This window comes from Netta rufina (assembly GCF_964035555.1).
Source record: "Netta rufina genome assembly, chromosome: 6".
Classification (NCBI taxonomy): Eukaryota; Metazoa; Chordata; class Aves; order Anseriformes; family Anatidae; genus Netta; species Netta rufina.
Window position 1 is genome coordinate 31459456 of NC_140129.1, and position 19260 is coordinate 31478715.

Below are 19260 nucleotides of genomic sequence, written 5' to 3' on the forward strand. Positions count from 1 at the left end.
CTTAAGGTATTTCTCGAGTGCAATAGGGGTAACAGCACTACCACCAACTCCACTGTGGTTCCACATAGCGTGAAGGTGTGGATTGGAGGAAAGGTTGAATCTTTCCATTCAAATCTACTAGACCAATCCTTACCTGTCCCAGTTTCATTCAATAGATTATCCCCAGAATTTTTCCCAGAATCCAGAAATTATGTACTCTGCTTGCTTGTATTCCTTTTGTCCTTGCCAGCCACAGATGACAACAACAGATGACCTAACCTTGCATGTTGAAGTAGCATACTAATCAATAGTATCGTGCTAGCAAGCATTAATTAATGTTTGCACTTCAGCTTTGTATTTTTTTTTTGATGTCACTGTTGACAGTATTTGTAAATCTCAGTACCAAGGGGAGGGAGTTTTATCCAACTCAGTAAGAGGTAGATACTGCTAAAGTAAAACTAATTGACTTCTGTAGAGCTACTCAATTCTGTGAAGGTACTCTTTGACTCTTTATTATTCGTATCTAAACTACTACTGATAGTGAATCATTGTTAAGAGATTTATGTCGAGCATCTTAAAAGAAAGAAAGCAAGTGAGGATAGAGGGATGTTGTTTGCTGTAAAAATGAGAAAGCAAATAATGAGAGATAATTTATCTACAGTGTTTCAGTGCAAGATTAGATTATCCTCTTCAATTAATAAAACAATGATTATGGATTACTTCAATTATTTCATCCTCAGACTATAATTACACCATTTTGGTTGACTGCCCAGAAAAGGCATTCTCTAGATTGTCTCTTTTTGACCTAAGCACAGGGTTTATTGTTTAATGAAAAATATACATTTTGGAAACAAGATTTTTAATTTGAATGAAAACAAGAAAAGAAAAAAAAAAAGACTAATCATTCTTCCATATGCAAAAGGATTGCTTCACGTCTGCAGCTTTAAACCAAACTAAGTCTTACTCTTGGCTGAAGTGCAGAAGACAGAGAAGGACATGAAGTGATCAAGTAGAGCTGTAATGGCTAAATATTGATTTGGAATATGTAGCCTGAAGAAGTGTGCTTACTCGGGGCTTAGGATATTGCCAAGCAGACTAGCCTGTGACATCTGCTGTTAGTATTTGTCAGGGATACTACTATTCATGTTGGTCATCAGTGATTTCATTGTTAGTGCTTAAAGAAAACAAAGCCTTCTGAAGCCAGAAATGAGAGTAGTTGTATATGTTCTGAATTAAACTGATTTCCCTTGAATTGCAAAGCAGTTGCATTATATCTATATTTAATATTGTATATTAAAAAAAAAATAAAGAAGGAAATAATTTACAAGAGTTGTTACTGCACGTTTGTGTCCTTTCCTTTAATTTTTCTTTTTTTTTTTTTTTTTTGAATATTGATTTCTCTTTGAATGATGGTTTTCTGTAACTCTCAGCTTGTTTTTACTTCCTGTTTTCTACAGATTTTTATATTTTGGAGAATAATGCTCTGTTGAAAGAAGCTGTTTTGAAGAAAAAGAATTCCAGAACTGAAATTAAAATGCTGCACATTGAGGATTACGGTAAATTTGGCAAAATATTATTTTAACGAACAAAAAGCTTTCTTGAATTGTTACTGTTTTTCATCTGTGTAACTACCAGCCTTTAATGTCTTGCTCTTTTCTTAAAAGAACTCCCTTTACAGTTGTCACTGCCAAAAGATTTCACGGATCGAACCCAGTATGCCCTTCTATTAATTATGTAAGTATTTGTATAGAATCATATAAAATAATAAAAAGTACTTCATAGAAAACATATAATTCCATAATTAGAAAATGTATTTTTTCATTGCCTCATGGATTTGAGTTGATAAATTAAAAGGTTCTGAGGTAGATTTTGTTTTAGGCACTGTCTGGAAGAGATGCCTGTTGTTTTTTTTTTTTGGGTGGTGGTAGTGGTGTTGATCTTGGCAAACCTAGTTTGACCACTAACAAGTGGTGCCTTTCATATTGCTCAGCTACAGCTACTTCCTTGCTTACATTTTCAGCTGTGTTACAATTGTTACTGTATTCCAGCTGCTGAAAGTTTGGAAAAGAATGCTTACCATTGTCCTTGGTAATAATGGTTTAAATGGGTATCAGTTTTGTTCTAAAGGAAATGTGATATAACATCTTGATCCAGGCTACATGCACTTAGATGTATATAAAGAAAAGATAGGCATTTAAAATAGTGAAGTGTTAGATACAAAGTGTTTTTTTGAGCTCCATTTCAGCTGCAATTTGACAAGGGCTTATGAAAAAAAGAGGCAGAAAAGGAAGAAAGATGATTAAAAGAGAACGTGAGTTTAAAAAGAAATTTACCTAATATACCTCTGCAGTCCAATCTGAATGCCTAGTTAGGTGTACAAAGGTTTCTGATACTTTGTTTCCTAAGCTGGAGGGTAAATATGGCATGTAAGATCTAACATGCTGCAGTGATTGCTTTAGAGACTCTCCAATCCTCTGGTGAAGTTTCACCTTCCCCGAGTCACACATTTTGTCAGGATCTGGTTTGCTTATGTGGTCTCAGCTCTGTCTGCAGAGCTTTCGCACTGGTGGCCAGTTTCACTCCTCTGAATAAAGTCCTTTTTTGATGGCTGAGGTTCTTATTTTAACTGTAATTTTTGGTAGCAGCAAATGCTTCTGCGTAGTGTTCTTGTGCTCTCTGGATTGATAGGGTTACAATTCTAAGAAAAGTTGGAATAGAAAAAGGGAAGAAAGTTTGGTGTTATTCTCATAGTCACACAATAGCAAATATATTTTTTCAAATCACTGAAAGCTGGTAGCCATACCAAAAGTGTATGACTATAATAAGGCTCCTACATTTATGAAAGGCGCATACAGATAAATGTGAGCTCCCAAGATATGGCACCCAGGCTGCTGAATCTTGGAAGGGAGCCTGTGTCAGTAGGTTGTGGACCCAGCATAAAACCCAGATGCGAATGCTGTACAGCTCCATGCTCAGCTTAAGGCCTAAATCCTAAATATCCTGTACCCTTCATGGTAAGGATTTTGTGAAGATTCATCTACTAGTAGTTGCAAAGCATGCTGCAGTGCTGAAATAGATCATTGTATTGCTATGTTAAAATCTATGTTCATCTGTGTATGACCAGACTATCTAACAAATAGGTATCATATAGAAGCCAGTTTTGTTGGTTAGAGCTATTATTCTTCCAGGAATTGTGATGCAAAGGCCATAAAATGCTAAATAGATTATAACACTTTTTTTCCATTTGTTCTCCTAAACAACTAATACATTTCACACTTGGTTTCCTTCTGATATAATACATGCAATGTAGCTATAGATTAGAGAGGTGTACAGTAATTGCTTGAAAATGTGATTATCATCTCTTTTTTATATAATTAAGATCAAAGTTTAAATTCCAGATCCTTGATTTTCTCATTATGATTCACCTTACTCATTAAAAAAGTATGATACACTCCTTAGTAACACACAGGAAATGATTAAGTAAAGATTCTGGCATTTAATCCGGGTAATAAAATGAGAGGTGATAATAATTCTTTATTTTTTCTTGAACGTAATTAACCTCATTCCTTCAAAATCTTTAGGATAATGTATCTTAAATGTCAGCATTTATTATTTAACACCATTTAAAATTGTCCAATATGTAGGTGGATATTGTAAAACCAAATCAGTGGAGAGTTTGTTCTGATTTTCAAGGGAAAAAAACAGCAGGGTACTCTGTAAAGTAACAGTGAATCATCTCCAAGGGGTTTCTGTTTGTTTGTTTGTTTACTTGTTGTTATATTTTGGTAATTAACAGGAATCACTTCACCTGTTACTGAAACAATGAAAGATTTAGGCCTTGCCCAAGCAATCAAATCTGTTTATGCCTCCAGTTAATACACTTTTGGGACTGATAGCATAAGACAAAAGACAGCAAGGTTGGAAGTGAAGACTTTTACAGCTTTAGGAATAACTCATTATAAGACTAACAGAAATGTAGAGAGGCATAATACAAGTACTGGAAGATATTCAAGATGTGGGGTATAAGGCTTTATATATTGATAGTCATGTTGCATACCTTTCAATTTTGTATTACTCGTTATATTACTCGTTTTAACTGGCAGCTGTTGCCAGTGAAGAGTTGATGCTTGTCTACAAGGTGAAGCATAAAGTACACGGTGAATTCCCCTACTTTGGTTGCAAAATGCTTGCAAAGGAGGATGTACCTAAAAGCATTTTTATTTAGCCAGTTCTTTCCCTGTAAGACAGCTGCAAAGTTTAATTTTGGGGGGATCTTTAAGTCACATGAATGATTCACTAGTTGCTTTGCAGACCATCCATCCGGTGTGTTCATTCTTCCTGTTTTGACCAATACAGAGCAGTATTTCACTACTCTCTTGTGCTTTTGTTACATTAAAGTCTGATTTTCTTTCCTCTCCTTTGAACTTCATAGTATTTCTCATGGCCCAGAGGGAGAATTCATTTAGCTGTAGGCTAAAAGAGGGACAGGCTAGAGTTTTACTCCAGCTGTTTCATTTGCAGTAGTGGTCCCAGTGCTATGGGCCATAATCAGCCTTCTCAATCCCCTTTTCTTCACTCTTGTCCCCAAAAAGGAGTTAGGGAATTGTTGAGCTAAGATCTGTCCTCCTTTAGCTTCCCCTATCTTTTAGCTTCTTTCACTCCCGGCCCCCAGCAGTACACATCCTGCAATGTGAATAAAATGCATTTTCAATCTTTCCTAGAGAAAGACAAGAGGAGATTCAAAACTTCACCTCCTTTTCTGGTAACACATCTCTTCCTCTCACAATTGTATTTTCAACATCTTCAGCCTTGAGAGTCTGAGAAAGATATTTTAAGAATGACAATCTTTTTCTTGTATTGTATTGTCTACTTCAGACCTATGTATCACATGATTTTGCCCTGGTAATGGAGTAACTTCTGGTGATGTATTTTAATTTGTTTGGCCATATCTTCAGGGAGGAGTTATAAATACGGTAACGGTTTCTAGTTGGAGTCTGGTATATCTTAAAAGGGTACATGTATATGGAAAAAATGTTTGGGATTTTCTGTTCTCAGTGTGTGAGGCTATTCAGGTTCCCTTTTTGACCAGTAATGGTGGGTGTGCTTGAAAGCTGAACAAGAGATGCCCATGAAATCTGAAAATGAAGTGGATTTTTTCCATTATAGTAGTTTTTGCAAAATGGTATTCTTCTCCCACTCAGTTTCACTCTAAGAAAGACTTGTCAGTGATATTTCTTTGTCTATAGTGGGTAGATTTTATCATCTGAGATGTCTTTCTTACGTTTGTTATCAAGATGCCTTTTCCATATACTGCATCAAATCCACTGCTTGGCAGAAATAGATGTACAGGAAATTAAGCAGTGATAATGGCAGTTATTTTCCACATATATTTTGAAACTGTTTTTCTCTCTGTTTGGTCAACTGTATAACTTCTGAAGTTCTGATTTACAATCTTCCCACTTAGTTTTTAAATGGTGCGAAACCTGAAATAAATTTTGCTGCAGTCATGGTATGAGATTGGCAGAAGAGTAGAACTTAGAGTACAGCAGCAACAGCCTCTCTGGTAACATTATATTATCCCCTGAAGGCTGTAACTCTAGTCATGAACAGAGACTTCAGTTAAAGCTTTTGGTTATAGAATCCTAAATAACAGATTCTTCTCTTTTCAGCAGTTTACGAACTTATGATGAGCTGCTCCTTTTCCCAGACAGTCTGCAGTGTATGTGACTGCCTTGCAAGAAGCATACAAACTACCCACTAAGGTCAATGATATTGGTATATTATTGATGGCTCCTGTCTGTTTAAATGGTGCCTTGATGGTGAACTTGTGCAGTTTCCCAAGTTGTCAGCAGTCGTGCTGCCACAGAGGACTCATAATTCAAGTGTGGTCACTGTTGAAGACACAAACGAGGCAGCTCTCAAGCTCCAAACTTTGAAAGTCAGAAGAAAAAAAAAAAAAGAAAAAAAAAAAGGTGCAAGTGCTATCACATACAAGAAGGAAAAAAAAATGAACCAGAAAATGTTAGGCGTCTTCTTATCTTCTTCATTTGAATCGTTCTACTCCTGTTGCTTGACTCTGGAGATGACAGGGATACTGCTCCTTAAGGAACCCCTTAGTGATGGCAAAGATATAACTTTGCGTATGCATTTTGGTGTTGGCTTTGATTTTACTTTGCTTGTACTTTGCTTCCCTTACATTTACCCACAGGCGGGTGGGAAGAAGACTTCTGTGTTTGTATTACAAGCAAGCATAAATGGAATGGACTTTCACTCAGGCTTACCAGAGGGGTCATGAAATAATCCTATGAACAGGGTACCACTGAACAAGAGTGAATTGTAATTGGACTGTAAGTAATGATGAGTGCAAAACAAAAACTGACCTTTGAGAAAGCTGGAATCCCAAGACAAACTTCACAAATCAGGCTGTACATCTATTATTGCACTGCAGTAACAAAACTACTTTGTTCCAGAGCCCTCAGGGTGATGTTCAAACTTGCATAAAGGATTAATACTTTGCAGAAGTCTCATTTAAGGACAAAAGTGGGGCCTAAGAGGTGCATAGAATATACAGTCTCTCTGTGGAGAATAGAGTCACACCTCAGATAATCAGTATTATTTTAGAGTAGCAGCTGAAGAGTAAAGAGACCTTTTGAAGCTAATGGGAATTTTGACATGTACCTCAATGGAAATGGCTTTAAATGCCTGTCCACTTATGTGGACATTCTTGAAATAAATTAGCCACTGGAAAATTGCTTCCAAAAGCAATATGTCAAACAACCCATCACAAAGGAGAGTGGTAGATGTGTTTAAAGTCTGAGCCTAAAAGTAGCCCAGCTGTGCCCTCCAGAGAAGGAGCTTGGAAAAACATTGCTGTCAGTTCTCACCCACAGAAAATCTTGCTGAAGTTCTGTCTAATATATATATATATATATATTTTTTTTTTTTTTTCAATAGAAGTAATTATCTGAGGGTGGCATCTTTCATTTAAAACCCTATCTTGGTTTAAAGCATCTTCTGGTACTGAAGAAAGCTTGCAAATGTGATGGTTCTTCCCTTTTTCCCAAGTGCCTAGATATATAACACATAAATGAGAATGCTATTTGTTTTGTTCTTAATTTAGGTGGGAGGGATGTGGGCTGATTCATGATAATTTCACTTGTGCATTAAACTGTTTTAAAGATAACCAGCCAGACAAGGATATTTCTGACAGATTTTCTTCATTTGAAAAGTTAAAAGAGCTTTACTTTAAAAAAAAAAAAAAAAAAGATTGGAGGATTGAGGCTGCTGCTATTCTCCTATTGGAAATAGTGGTAGAAGCTCTGTGAAACCATCTACGTCAATGCAGAGTGCTTCTGAAAACCTTGATCTGTACAATTACTGTACACTTTAAAAGAAACTTTCTTCTCCTGCTCTTTTACAAATAATAACGATAATATAATTCTGAAACTTTTATTTTCTGCAGAGCTCACTTGACAATGAATATTTCCAAATTCATTGCTCTGCATTGTTTGCATTTATTGTAATGGTGTGTAATCACAACTGAATGGTTAAGCAAACAAAAACCACTCTTCCTTTCTTTTTATAAATCCATATATAAAATTGTTACATAGGACAATGATGAATGAAGCATAAAATATTTTGACTAACTCTACAGGTAAGTAATTCAGATGATACATCGGCTATGCATACATGGTAGGTCTTGCTGAATTTGAGAACATATATATTCATCATATGCTTGCAAATTAATAGGGAAATTACGTTGAAGGTGATCTATGCTATCCACAGTCAAAAAAAAAAAAAAAAAAAGATAATGAACATTATCTTATTGTACATATAAGACAGCAGTTATTGTACAAGATCTTTATCTCTCTTTCCTCCCCCCAGGTTTTTATAAGTCTCTGAAGCTAAAGCTTCTCTGGCAAAATAATCATTCCTGTCTTCATCTTTCTTTCACCTTAGACAGGATATTCCCACAGACACTGTCCAATCTAATTTCCATACAGCCAGCACAGACACTTTTACATTTTAATTTGTATTCAGCTGGCAGATGCAGCCTGCATAGAAGTATTTTGCATTTTGTAGAACTTCATGGTAGCCTGCTCTCTTATTCTGCATTTATCTTGGGGAAGAAATAATGCCAAGCTTCCCTTTTAAAACTGGTATTTTGTTTTCTTTGGAAGGAAAATAGAATATTTGCCTTCAATATAAAATGCTTATTGTTCCTCTAGACACTGCATTCTCCCATTCTTTTCCATCTTTTCTTCTCTAAAATACTTTTTTTTTTTTTTTTAAGTGATAAAATAAACTTATCATTCCTGCCTGCATCCATTTCTTGCTGTGAGTTTGGTTGGAGAAAATGTAATTTTCTCTAGCGTGTACTTTAGTCTTCCTTGTACCATATTTCAGAAAATCCATTTGAGGACACAATAATGCAATTATTTATTTTTGAAGATGGCAACCTTCTATATATAATGTATTATATATCCTACAAAATTATACTCAAAGTACTGAATGAATATTCCTTTTTTTCTGTTTAGTGCAACTTAACAAATTGTACATGAGCCTTCTCAGAACTGAACTAACCATTAGTGATTATATCATTTTTTGTTCACTTTAAACACTACATGCTTTGATTTTCTGTTTGTTTCTCAGCTATTGGCAACACCACAGCATAATGGTTTTAAAGTTAAATTTATTTTGCTTACTGCTACTGCAGGTACAGCAGCACTAGCTAATGGGATAGTATCGATGAAAGGGACAGTAATTCAACAGGATTGCATAAACAACTGAATTCTGCCATCTAGGTTAATTAAAATATCAGAGAACAGCAAAGTGCATCACATTGTCAATAGTCTTCGTTTCTGTCTGGTGTGTTGGTATTTGCAGTGATGAAGCTCCAGGCAGCCAGTTGGTTACAGATAAGTTTCACATTGACTGGGACTCAGTGCTTGTCAACTCTGATAATGTCATCGTAGCTCGATTTGATGGCAGAGGGAGTGGATTTCAAGGCCTCAAGATCCTACAAGAAGTCCACCGATGCTTAGGATCAGTGGAAGTGAAAGACCAAATAGCAGCCGTAGAGTACGTATGTGCAAACTTTTCTTCTTTTACCCTGCTTCCACCTTGATGAATAAACGTTTTTGAATGAAACTGCCCAGAATGGTTTCTCTGCATAGTAAATAATACTAATGTTTATTTTTTAATGCAGTTGCAGATATTGAAATAATAACCTTTTCATTACAAACAGCAAATTAAAGATCAAAGAGATGCTTGCTTTATATGTTGGTGCTTCTCTTCGGTAAAGCTGTCCTTCAGTGTGCCATCTAGATATGCCATCTATGCTACTTTGTATTTGTCTGTATTCCTTATAAAAACTTCTTACAGCACAAATTATAATGTTTAACTGTTTTTGTGTTAAATTTTTTTAGGTCTATACGGTAGGATGCTGCTCTCATTTTCACCATGGAGCTTTCAAGTAATTTTGCAATGCAGATGAAGTTATAATGTTGTAAATGAGAACAAAATCTGGGCAAATGTCTACATATTTCTCATTTGTGTTGTCATTCTTTGATATAAATCCACCAGCTGCAGAAGAAAGTAGTCTCTCTGTAGATTAATCACACATAGCTTTGACAACCCTCTTTACTCAGGGTGCCAGTAGGCTAATATCAAGGTCTGGATGGACTCTTTCTAGGGACCTTCAAGGAAAGACAAGGGCAAACTTTCAGCTGGCTATATTTTTTGTTGTTGTTGTTGTTGTTTTTTTTTCTTCTTCTTTGAAAGGGTTTAATGCTTGAACCTATGCATGAGTAGGTATCTGTGTATCTATATCTGATATGACAGAGCTGGGCACTGGGGCTCCTGGCGTTTATGTTGGTCAGGAATGGGCTGCGCTGAGCATAGCAATTCATCTTCCGAGCATCCAAGTGACCCTTGCAAAACGGCTGTCTGAAGCAGACAACAAGCTGTGCTGTGAGATCTGAGCTCTCTGCTTAAATAACAAGTGGTTTCAACTCAGTGATATCTGGCCTCTTTTTGGGTGCATTGCATGTGGAAAAGGGAGAGAGGAGGTGAGAGGCTGAGAGGAGGTACTAAAGCTGGTTTTATCTCTTCAAAAGCAGTTGGGTTTTAGCCTCAGGTTATTCTGTCTTTTCTGTATAAAATTCACCATTGCTAATTAAATGCCATGATGAGAGAATTAATTATTTGAATAATTACCTAGACTCAGGAAGTTGCAGTCATTTTACCTTTAACTGTCTGAAAAATAGGCAACTGGTCAAAGCCAGTAATTTAAGCTCTAGTTAATGGAAAATCCTGGCATTTCTGAAGGGTTGCGCTCCCCATGCAGTGTCACATGAGTGGGAAGAAAGGCTGTTTGAGAGTGCTCTTCTCCCTGACAGAGGAACAGACGTAAATGTCCAATTTAGACAAGATGCTCAAATTCAGGTATCTAAAGTTAGGTAAGATGAGTTCAATGCCATGTGTTTGCCATATAGAGGATGAATTAGAAAAAAAAAAAAATCACATTTCCAAGTGCAATATCACTTTTATTGCTGTAATTCGTTCTTCTACCTTATCCACACGTATAACAGTTCCTCAAAGTACAAATAATTTTCTTTTTTACTTTGGTGAATCTAGTATATAAAGAACTTTTTATTTCCTTTCTCTCTTTTTTTTTTTTTGTTTTGTTTTGTTTTGTTTCTTGCAGATCATTATTGAAACAGCCCTTTATTGATCCTAAAAGACTGAGTATATTTGGGAAGGTAAGATGCAAAAATAATAGGATAGTAGGATATATCATCATTATTCTTTATGAGAATCCTAGTTCATAAACTAATATATTTATCTCTTTTCTAAAGACAATTTCAGTTATTAAAAGTGGGGGAAACGCTACCATAATTTACTGTATATTCTGTATATTTATTTCTCAGAATGGGTATTTAAAATCAATCAAATCCATTTTATGGTACTGTAGTATTTGCTTTTCAGAATCTGCAGGACAAAATTTTTATTGAAAAACATCTGCTTTCATTAGAAAATTTTAATATCAGCTTATGTGTTGTAAAAACTTGTTTCTTGCACTTTTACATTTGGGCTACAGTTAAATTTACAATGTCCTTCTAATACAACATTTATATCTGAATATTTTACTGACTGCCTAAGTTACAACTGAGTTACAAGAACTTTCTTTTGTGTCTTTGCTATTTTATCAGCCGCTTCATTGTGTAGCATATTGTTGCCTCTAGCATGATTGGGAGCAAGGCAGAGGCTTAACCTTTCATAACAAACTAAATAGCATTTTACTGGTCTGTTAAAAAATAGCAGTTAAACACCAAATAATTGCTGCTGCTTCTATAAACTACAAACTAGCATGTGCATCTTTTTTTTTTTTTTTTTTTTAATTACTATTATTAGTATTTCGTTATCCTGAAAATGAAAATATTTTGTGCCTTTGACCTCAAGGCAACAACAAACCATGGCCAAGTACCTAGACAACACCACAGTCACCAGTTATAGGAACAGCATGTTTTCCACTGTGATACTAATATTTAACACCAGTGTGGTAGCAATTTGGAAGACAAGACTAGTTAATGTTTGTGTAGTGTAGTGAAAATGAAGTACTGGCTACTATTAACATCCCAGAGGAGAGTGACCTTCCTCAAAGATGTAATCTCCTGCCATACTCCCTGTAGCTACCAAAATTGTCATTGCAAGAGTATCAGTAGCAACAGAACAGTATTTGGTTTGCAGGGCAGCTGCCAGATATTTTTCAGCTAAGTAGGTGTGATTTCATCCTCCAAATGATCACGGCACACATTGCTATTCAGGTTTTAGTGCCTTTTAGCAATGTATATGAAAATACACATGCATGTAATTATATATATTTCTCCACACGCTCTTCCCACAAATGATTACAAATGTTATTTCTGAATTGAAATCATGAAACATCCCCCAAATATTCCTAACTTCAAAAATTACCACATTTCCTGTAGGAAATTCAACACTTTTCTAACAGTGACATGACAAGCCAAAATTACCATAAAGCATACATAAATGCAGTTGTAGATATCTGCCAATGTCTATACCATTATTTTATTATTTTTTTACCTCTCAGCACTTTTTTGTTTTATTTTGTGTGTGTGTTTTCTGACAAACAAAAATTCATAAAATTGAAAAGTCAGTTTTAGAATCAGGAAAAAAAGATCTATTTAACAGCTTCCTAGGGTTAATTGTATTTTACCTCTACTCTGCTTATTTTAGAGTCAATTACAGATCTTCTTTAAAACTTGTTTCCTTTTAACTGTGTACAAAAATGCGATAATGAAAGTGTTTGTTTCTATGCATTAAATTGGGTTTACTGATGGAAAAAGAATATATACTTTGCTTAAAAGTAAGATGACTTTGGAATTGCTTAATGCTAAAAATTCTGGGCTCATGCACACAGTTGTGGAACTCTTTGAGAAGTTTTAGAACTACACAGAAGTAAAATTCTTGTCACAATCAGTAGTGTTAGCCATTCACAAGAGTAACAAGGCTGTCCAGAGGGCACAGTGTGAAAAATACCTACTTCTGACTGCCAGGCAATCTACCAATATCATCTTGCTTATCCCTGTGAGAGGGATACAAGCCCAAGTGATGTATGATCCAAGGGCTTTTCAGTACTGTTACACAGCAAATTGTGTTTCCATGTAGTTTGCCTTTTTGCCGTGAAAGTAGGAAAAGAGCTTGAAAATAAGTTGAAATTTCACAGCCAAACAGCTTCCTGAAAATAGTCAATTAAGCTGTAACCACAGAAATCCAGCCCATGAGTGAGGCACCATATGTCCTTGCATGAGGACATAGGAACTGCTTTCTGTATCATCATTGTGAAGTGATTCTGAAAATTTGATCTCACAGTGTAATGCTTTTGTCCTGGAAAGCCTGGCTGGAAGCGAGGGCACAAGCACAGAGGAAAGAAACTCCTAGGAGAACTAAACCAAGCTCTTAATGAATACATGGCATAAATAATAAATAACATGGCAATAGTTATCCTAGGATTAAAACTGTGCTGTGGAGCTATTGGAAAAGACACAAACAGAATATTAAACAACAGCAAAAATAGAGAACCCAGAGGCAGAAGAAAGTTGCTGTTCTCTTAAACTCTGTGAATTATGAAAGTTGTTGCTGCCCACTCAAAAATTCTTTCTTGACTTAAGTCTACTCCTGTACATGGAGTACTGGGCTACTGGGTTACTCTTGGTCTCCTTGGCTGGAATTTCTGTAGGAATAGGGATAACTCGGTTCCTCATACTCTTGTGAAAATCAAGTTCTTATTCTACGTTTCCTTTAAAGCGTCCATTCACGTTTACTACATGTTGATTGCAAAGAACACTCCCATTGGCTTATTTTTCTTAACAAAAGTAAAAGGATTTTCAGATATTCCAGTTCTTCCAGAGAAATCAGTTATTGATTAAATGTTTAGATGTGAAGACAAGAGCAGGCTGGGTTCAAAAAATATCCACAAGAAACCTGTGTGAGCATTTGACATGCTATATTCTCTTTTGGGGTTGTCTGGTGTTTTACACTATTTTTTTCCTGTCATGGGATGATTTCTTCTTTCTGAAAAACAACAATGAAAAGAAATGCAAAATTCATTCTTCCAGCAGTGATGAAGGGAAAACAAAGGTGGCAAATGGAGAAATTTGAACAGCCCATAATATATCATAATATATGAGAAAATCATTGATCCTAGACTCCACAACTCAGAATTTCATTTGCTGTGGGGTCTAGAATGACTGTGGGTAACAGATGTGGATTGCCGAAGAAAGAAGCTGTCAAAGAAATCTGTGGACTAAAATTAAAGCTTTCATATGAAGAGAAGCTTTCATGACTCTCTTTTGTCTCACAACTCTTCCCAAGGAGGTATGTTGTAGACATTGCAAGGGAGATGGTGAAGGGATGTGCATAAGGACAGAAAAATGTGGTAAGGCGAGGAGAGAGCTCCCCCTGCTCTGCCCCATGTCTCCCAGCTTCTTCATTCTGCCCACGCTCCGTGCTTTGTAACAAAGCAGCTGACTGGGTGCTCTTGTGGCCAGAAATCACATCACAGAGATTAACATAATATTGAGCAATGTGGCTACATATAGATTTTATTTCTGGAAAGCACTTCAGGACTTGTACCCCTCTGTGGGATGTTTGACAATGCTGCAGCAGAAACCTCATTAATAGCAATAGGATTTAATCTGTGAAGGTCCAAGTGCCAGGAGTAGTACATGCTGAAGTCAGTTCATCATTTTCCCCCATTCCCATACTCTGTCCTGTCAGCAAAATGCTCAGTGTTTCCCAGTAATTTGCAAATGTCTACATTAAATATATTAAAATACTTTTTAATAGTGAATACTATTAAAAATTTTTTAAGAAATTTTTAAAAGTGAATACTTTTTTTTTGTAGGTTGGTTGTTGTTGTCGTCCTCTCTATGATTTTCATATCTTTTGCTAACTATAGGCTAGTCTGCCATGATGGAACTGTAGAAATTAAACTGAAATATACTCAGTGTTATTAAATTGCTTAGTTTAAAGGTCATGACCAGGCCAAATAAGATCTCTATTCACTCTTAACTGTATGTTTGTATTTCCATTAAAAGCAATTCTTGCAGATATAAATACATACTGTAGAATGATACCATCAAATTAGAGCAATGCCCTTTAACTTTATTATTGCTAAAAAGAAATAAACAGAAATCTCAATATTATTTCCTTCATTAGGGATATGGTGGCTACATTACATCGATGCTTCTAAAATCCAGTGAACGGCTCTTCAAATGTGGAGCTGTGGTGGCACCAATTACAGACATGAAGTTGTATGGTGAGTATTCCCTGCCACTCTCCTGTTTGCTAGTCTCTTCAGAATCTCTTTTATCATCTTAAAATAATTTAATCATCTTAAATAATTGCAGGTAATGTAGCAATATCAGCTAGGTCTAAATTCACGTCCTCATTCTCAACTTTAAATGAATGGCAGCTAACACTGGGACAGTTTACCAAGACATGCAACAGGTCCATTATTGGTTACACTACAGATTTTTGTCAAAATAATTGTATTTTCCATTTCCACCAAAATTCAGTCAGGCACCCCATTTCCTTAGAACCCAATGCCTTAATCAAAAATTTAATAAGAATGGAACTTTTAAAGTTAGCGGTAAAATTAATCAGCATATCAATCACATTGTTATTCAATCACAGGACATTTGGTTCTATATGTGAAGTATTGGGCTTATGCTAGATTGCAGACTGTCGTGCATGGGAGATAAAACCAGATTACTGTAATGCTCTGTTAGCCCCTTTTTTAATGTATTCTGTTTTTTAAATGAATGCCTTGTTTTCTACTTAATGCCTTAATTAACTTCTCCTGACCATAAGTCAGAACTGAAGCTTTTTAAAACAGACATCACAAGTTTGTTTGTTTATTTATTTATTTATTTATTTATTAACTTATACAGCATCAGCATTTTCAGAAAGATACCTTGGTATTCCATCAAAAGAGGAAAATACCTATCAGGTGAGTCAGCATAAACAAGTAAATTAAAATATTAGTTTTACTTCCAAAATTTGTTTCACTCACCTACACCTTTGCATGTGTTTGTTTACTAGGCATCCAGCGTATTACACAATCTTCATGGTTTAAAAGAAGCAAATTTACTAATAGTTCATGGGACAGCTGATAGTAAGTATTACAGGTGCAATTACATTTGGGGTCAGAGGTTTTAACAGACATCCAAAGAAATATTAGGCGCACACCTAGCAAGGCCATTTTAGTTGTGTTATGCCTCTGACAGGAGTTTTGGTATTCTGTTTTAATTGTCATTTCTAACTCTAATCTGATGACACTTTTCTTTGCTGAATATTTGTACCTTTTACGTGCTGTATGTTCTAATTTGTTTAAATCTTGTGGATGACCGTCTAGCTACTGAGAAGTATTATATGAATTATTAATTGAAAACCATACATTTTTAATGGTATTTTAAATTCATAGAGATTCTGCAACTGAGCAAAGAATTATCAGTACATTTGGAGAAGTACAGTACTAAATGGGAAGTTAAACTTTTCAGCTAATTAATTACAAGGTAGTGCCAAAGCATCTGAAGCTGAAGCCATAGGGAACCTTTTAATAGCACCATTAGTTTTAACGGTAGCTAAGACAGATTAAAAAAAAACAAAAAAAAAACAACAAAAAAAAAAACAGGGTAAGTTCTAGCACTTTTAATGTAATTACAAGATGTGTCAATCAAGAGAGACTTTGTAATTATGGATTTAAATTTACCTGCAGTATATTTTTCTGAATTTTCCTAATGGATGTAAGACTAAAGAATCAGCCTTGTGCTGATGAGGGCTGGGCGGTACAAGCCCCATCCGGTGTTTCTTCCTGGAGCTGGGGAGGAGGACAGAGGCAATGTACTGGGTGACCAAGCAGGCGTGAGGGTCTCGGGCTTTGCTGATTGTAAATGGCAGCAGCAATTTCTACCCCTCTGAACTCAGCGCTAGAGGGAATTGGGATTCTGATAGCTGTCTAGGCAATGCAGTGTGTTTGAGACTATGACTCTGATTGCCTGCTGCCCTTGTTTAATATCACATCCAGTGACACTGCCTAGCCCACTTGCAGCCTTAGCTCTGCAGGGGTAGGGCATGGTAATAAAGTTGCCTGTTTTTACCACACAAAGATTAAGTTACTGATATGTTGCAGAAAGTCCATTACCTGAAGAAGTATGGGCTGTAATAACCCTGTGCAAGCAGTAGAAAATCCGATGTGCTTTCCCTTAACGCAATTATAAACTGTCATGATGTTCAAACAGAATGGTTTTACACACCTCTAACCTATCACAGTGTGTGTAAATCAAGGATAGAGAGAGGAGTCCTTGTGGAGTACCTGGAAGGCACAGCCTCCACGGGACTTTCAGCTACCTCTACAGAACCTTATCTGTTATGTACTGCGTTGCTTCTGCTGGTTGGGCTTTGCATGTCTGACCACAGAGGTAGTCAGCTTAGATCTGATTATTACAGACACTGGAAATGTTTTCAGTCAGAGTTGTTTAACAGGTAAACATTTCATATTAGCTCTGCTTTTTCTAATAATGTTCAAATGTCATTGTATTGCAGCTAAAGTCCACTTCCAGCATTCAGCAGAACTAATTAAACATCTAATAAAAGCTGGAGTTAATTACACTATGCAGGTATGTGCAGCTATGGCATCCCCTATAAACATGGCTCAACATTTAACCTCACATTGCTGTTTCTTCACTTGAAAAGGACACTCCCTACCACAGCCCACTGGTGTTTCCACAATTTGCAGCTAGAATGCTGTTTCCTTACTGCTAGTATGGACATTAAGAACCATATGTTCTTTGTGTTCTTCTGGGCTCTTTCTCCTCCCTTTTCTCCATCTGTTTACCCTACAACACCTTTACAGTCCATATGCACCCTTTGTAATATTCAAATGCTACTACTTTACTCCCTTTTTACCAAAAAACCTCACAGGTCACATGAAAGTAATTTCCTCTCATTTTCAACCCTTGTGTCTATTAAATGGCAGCTAAATTACTGGAGTGCTGCTCCCCTTTCCGTGGCTGTATGGAGGGTGAGGGCACTGGGAGGGACAGGCTGGGGCTAGCAGGACAGGGCATGCAGACTTGCATGGGGCAGAATCGTAGGGTCCCAGGACAGCTGAGGTTGGAAGCCACCGCTGGAGGTCACCTTGTCCAACCCCCTGCTCAGGCAGGGCCATGGTTACATCGCCTGGTGATTACCAGAGTTTAAGGTGAATGTGTGGTGAATCTTTTTGCCTCAGACCACCAAAGATCTTGTCCTAACCTCCATGGCCTGGATTTCTTCAGCCTGCAAAATCCTGTTCAGCTTTCCTTGGGAGAAATTTCCAGTGGCATCTGACTTGAGATAAAACTGCTTATATCCACCTAGGAAGGAGATATGGTAGGCTTTAGGTAAAATAAGAAGACAGTTAAAAATATGAATTAAAAGGTTTTTACTGAACACTTAGAATCTGGGATATTAAGAGAAAAGCAGGAGGTAATTAATCCTCATTGAAGTTGATGGGATTCAAGTACCTAGACACCACTGTAAGTGCCAGCTAAGTAAACTGTTGTAAGCACAGTGACTGAGCATATAAAATTTTTCACTTCTGCAGAGCCCGCTGCAGTGGTTGTTTTATCTAAGTTCCAAATTTCAAGAGAGAACAGATTTTGCTTTGAGTTTTATTAGCTTTCCTTGATACTATAAAACTAATGTTATCATCCTGTTGTCATCTAAAACATTTTGAAGATCAGAGAAGGAAAATTAGAGCCCTAAATATTTGAAAAGCCTTTGAAAAACTATTTACTCTTTTCCTTTTTCCTCTGCTAGATCTACCCGGATGAAGGTCATAACATTGCTTCTGAGAAAAGCAAATATCACCTTTACAGCACAATCCTTGGGTTTTTTAGTGCTTGTTTAAAGGAGGAGACACCAATTTTACCACAGGAACCTGAAGAAGATGAATAAGGAATCCTATTTGTGTAGTACTGAAGGGGACTTACTTTGCGGCTCAATAAAACCTTAAATAAAAGTGACTGTGAGATTGCAGATTCTGCAGAAGCTCAAGGGCAGCTAAAGGATATCACAGTGGAACAGCACATTTACAGACAATGAGCTAATAAACTGGAATTCGACTACAAAGTCCAGACATATTACCAAGGGACAAAACCTTTGCCTTTGTGGAAGGTCAACAGTTGGTTACAGTTTCCTGTAAGAACTTAGTTTTGCATAAGTGTAGGGTTAGTGCATGTTTGTTATGTTAAGCCTCACTGTTGGTTCTGTAAGTGGTTGCTCGTTTTTTAATTTAAATGCACATCTTTATTCATCTTTGCATAATGCACAACCTATCATAAGTATTATGGCCACTAATATTTTAAAAGGTGAGCTGCAATCTAACACTTTACTGTAATGTTACAATAAGTGCAATTCTTCCGCTGTCTATTACACATAAGAAACCACAGAGATAATAAAAGGCACGATATTTTCTCTAGTTTCTGCTCAAAGGGGATATATGGTCTAGTGCATCATATAACATTGATATTGAAAATGATTTTTTTTTCCCCAATTTCAGCATTTACTATTATTACCGTACCTACTAGTAACCAATAAGGGACTTTTTGGTAGTGTACTCTTGGTCTTTATGTATATACCCAAGACTCCCTAAGCAGAAAGTCTTTCTGAGCTTGAAGATTTTTTTTCCGACATAATTAACAGCTGTAT

General features: G+C 36.3%; 1 protein-coding gene across 3 annotated transcripts in view; it reads left to right on the forward strand.

Moving 5' to 3' along the window:
- The window catches only part of DPP10 (dipeptidyl peptidase like 10), a gene marked incomplete at both ends in the record, with an annotated part of 475742 nt that extends 457235 nt beyond the window's left edge, over positions 1-18507 (forward strand). For all 3 annotated transcript variants that reach the window (XM_084288828.1, XM_084288829.1, XM_084288827.1), the window contains 9 exons: positions 1437-1535; positions 1644-1713; positions 8866-9060; positions 10688-10742; positions 14725-14824; positions 15459-15517; positions 15610-15682; positions 17113-17186; positions 18370-18507. In XM_084288828.1, the coding sequence (XP_084144954.1) occupies positions 1437-1535; positions 1644-1713; positions 8866-9060; positions 10688-10742; positions 14725-14824; positions 15459-15517; positions 15610-15682; positions 17113-17186; positions 18370-18507 (863 nt within the window). The remainder of the gene's footprint in view (positions 1-1436; positions 1536-1643; positions 1714-8865; positions 9061-10687; positions 10743-14724; positions 14825-15458; positions 15518-15609; positions 15683-17112; positions 17187-18369) is intronic.
- Between the last annotated feature and the right edge of the window lie 753 nt (positions 18508-19260).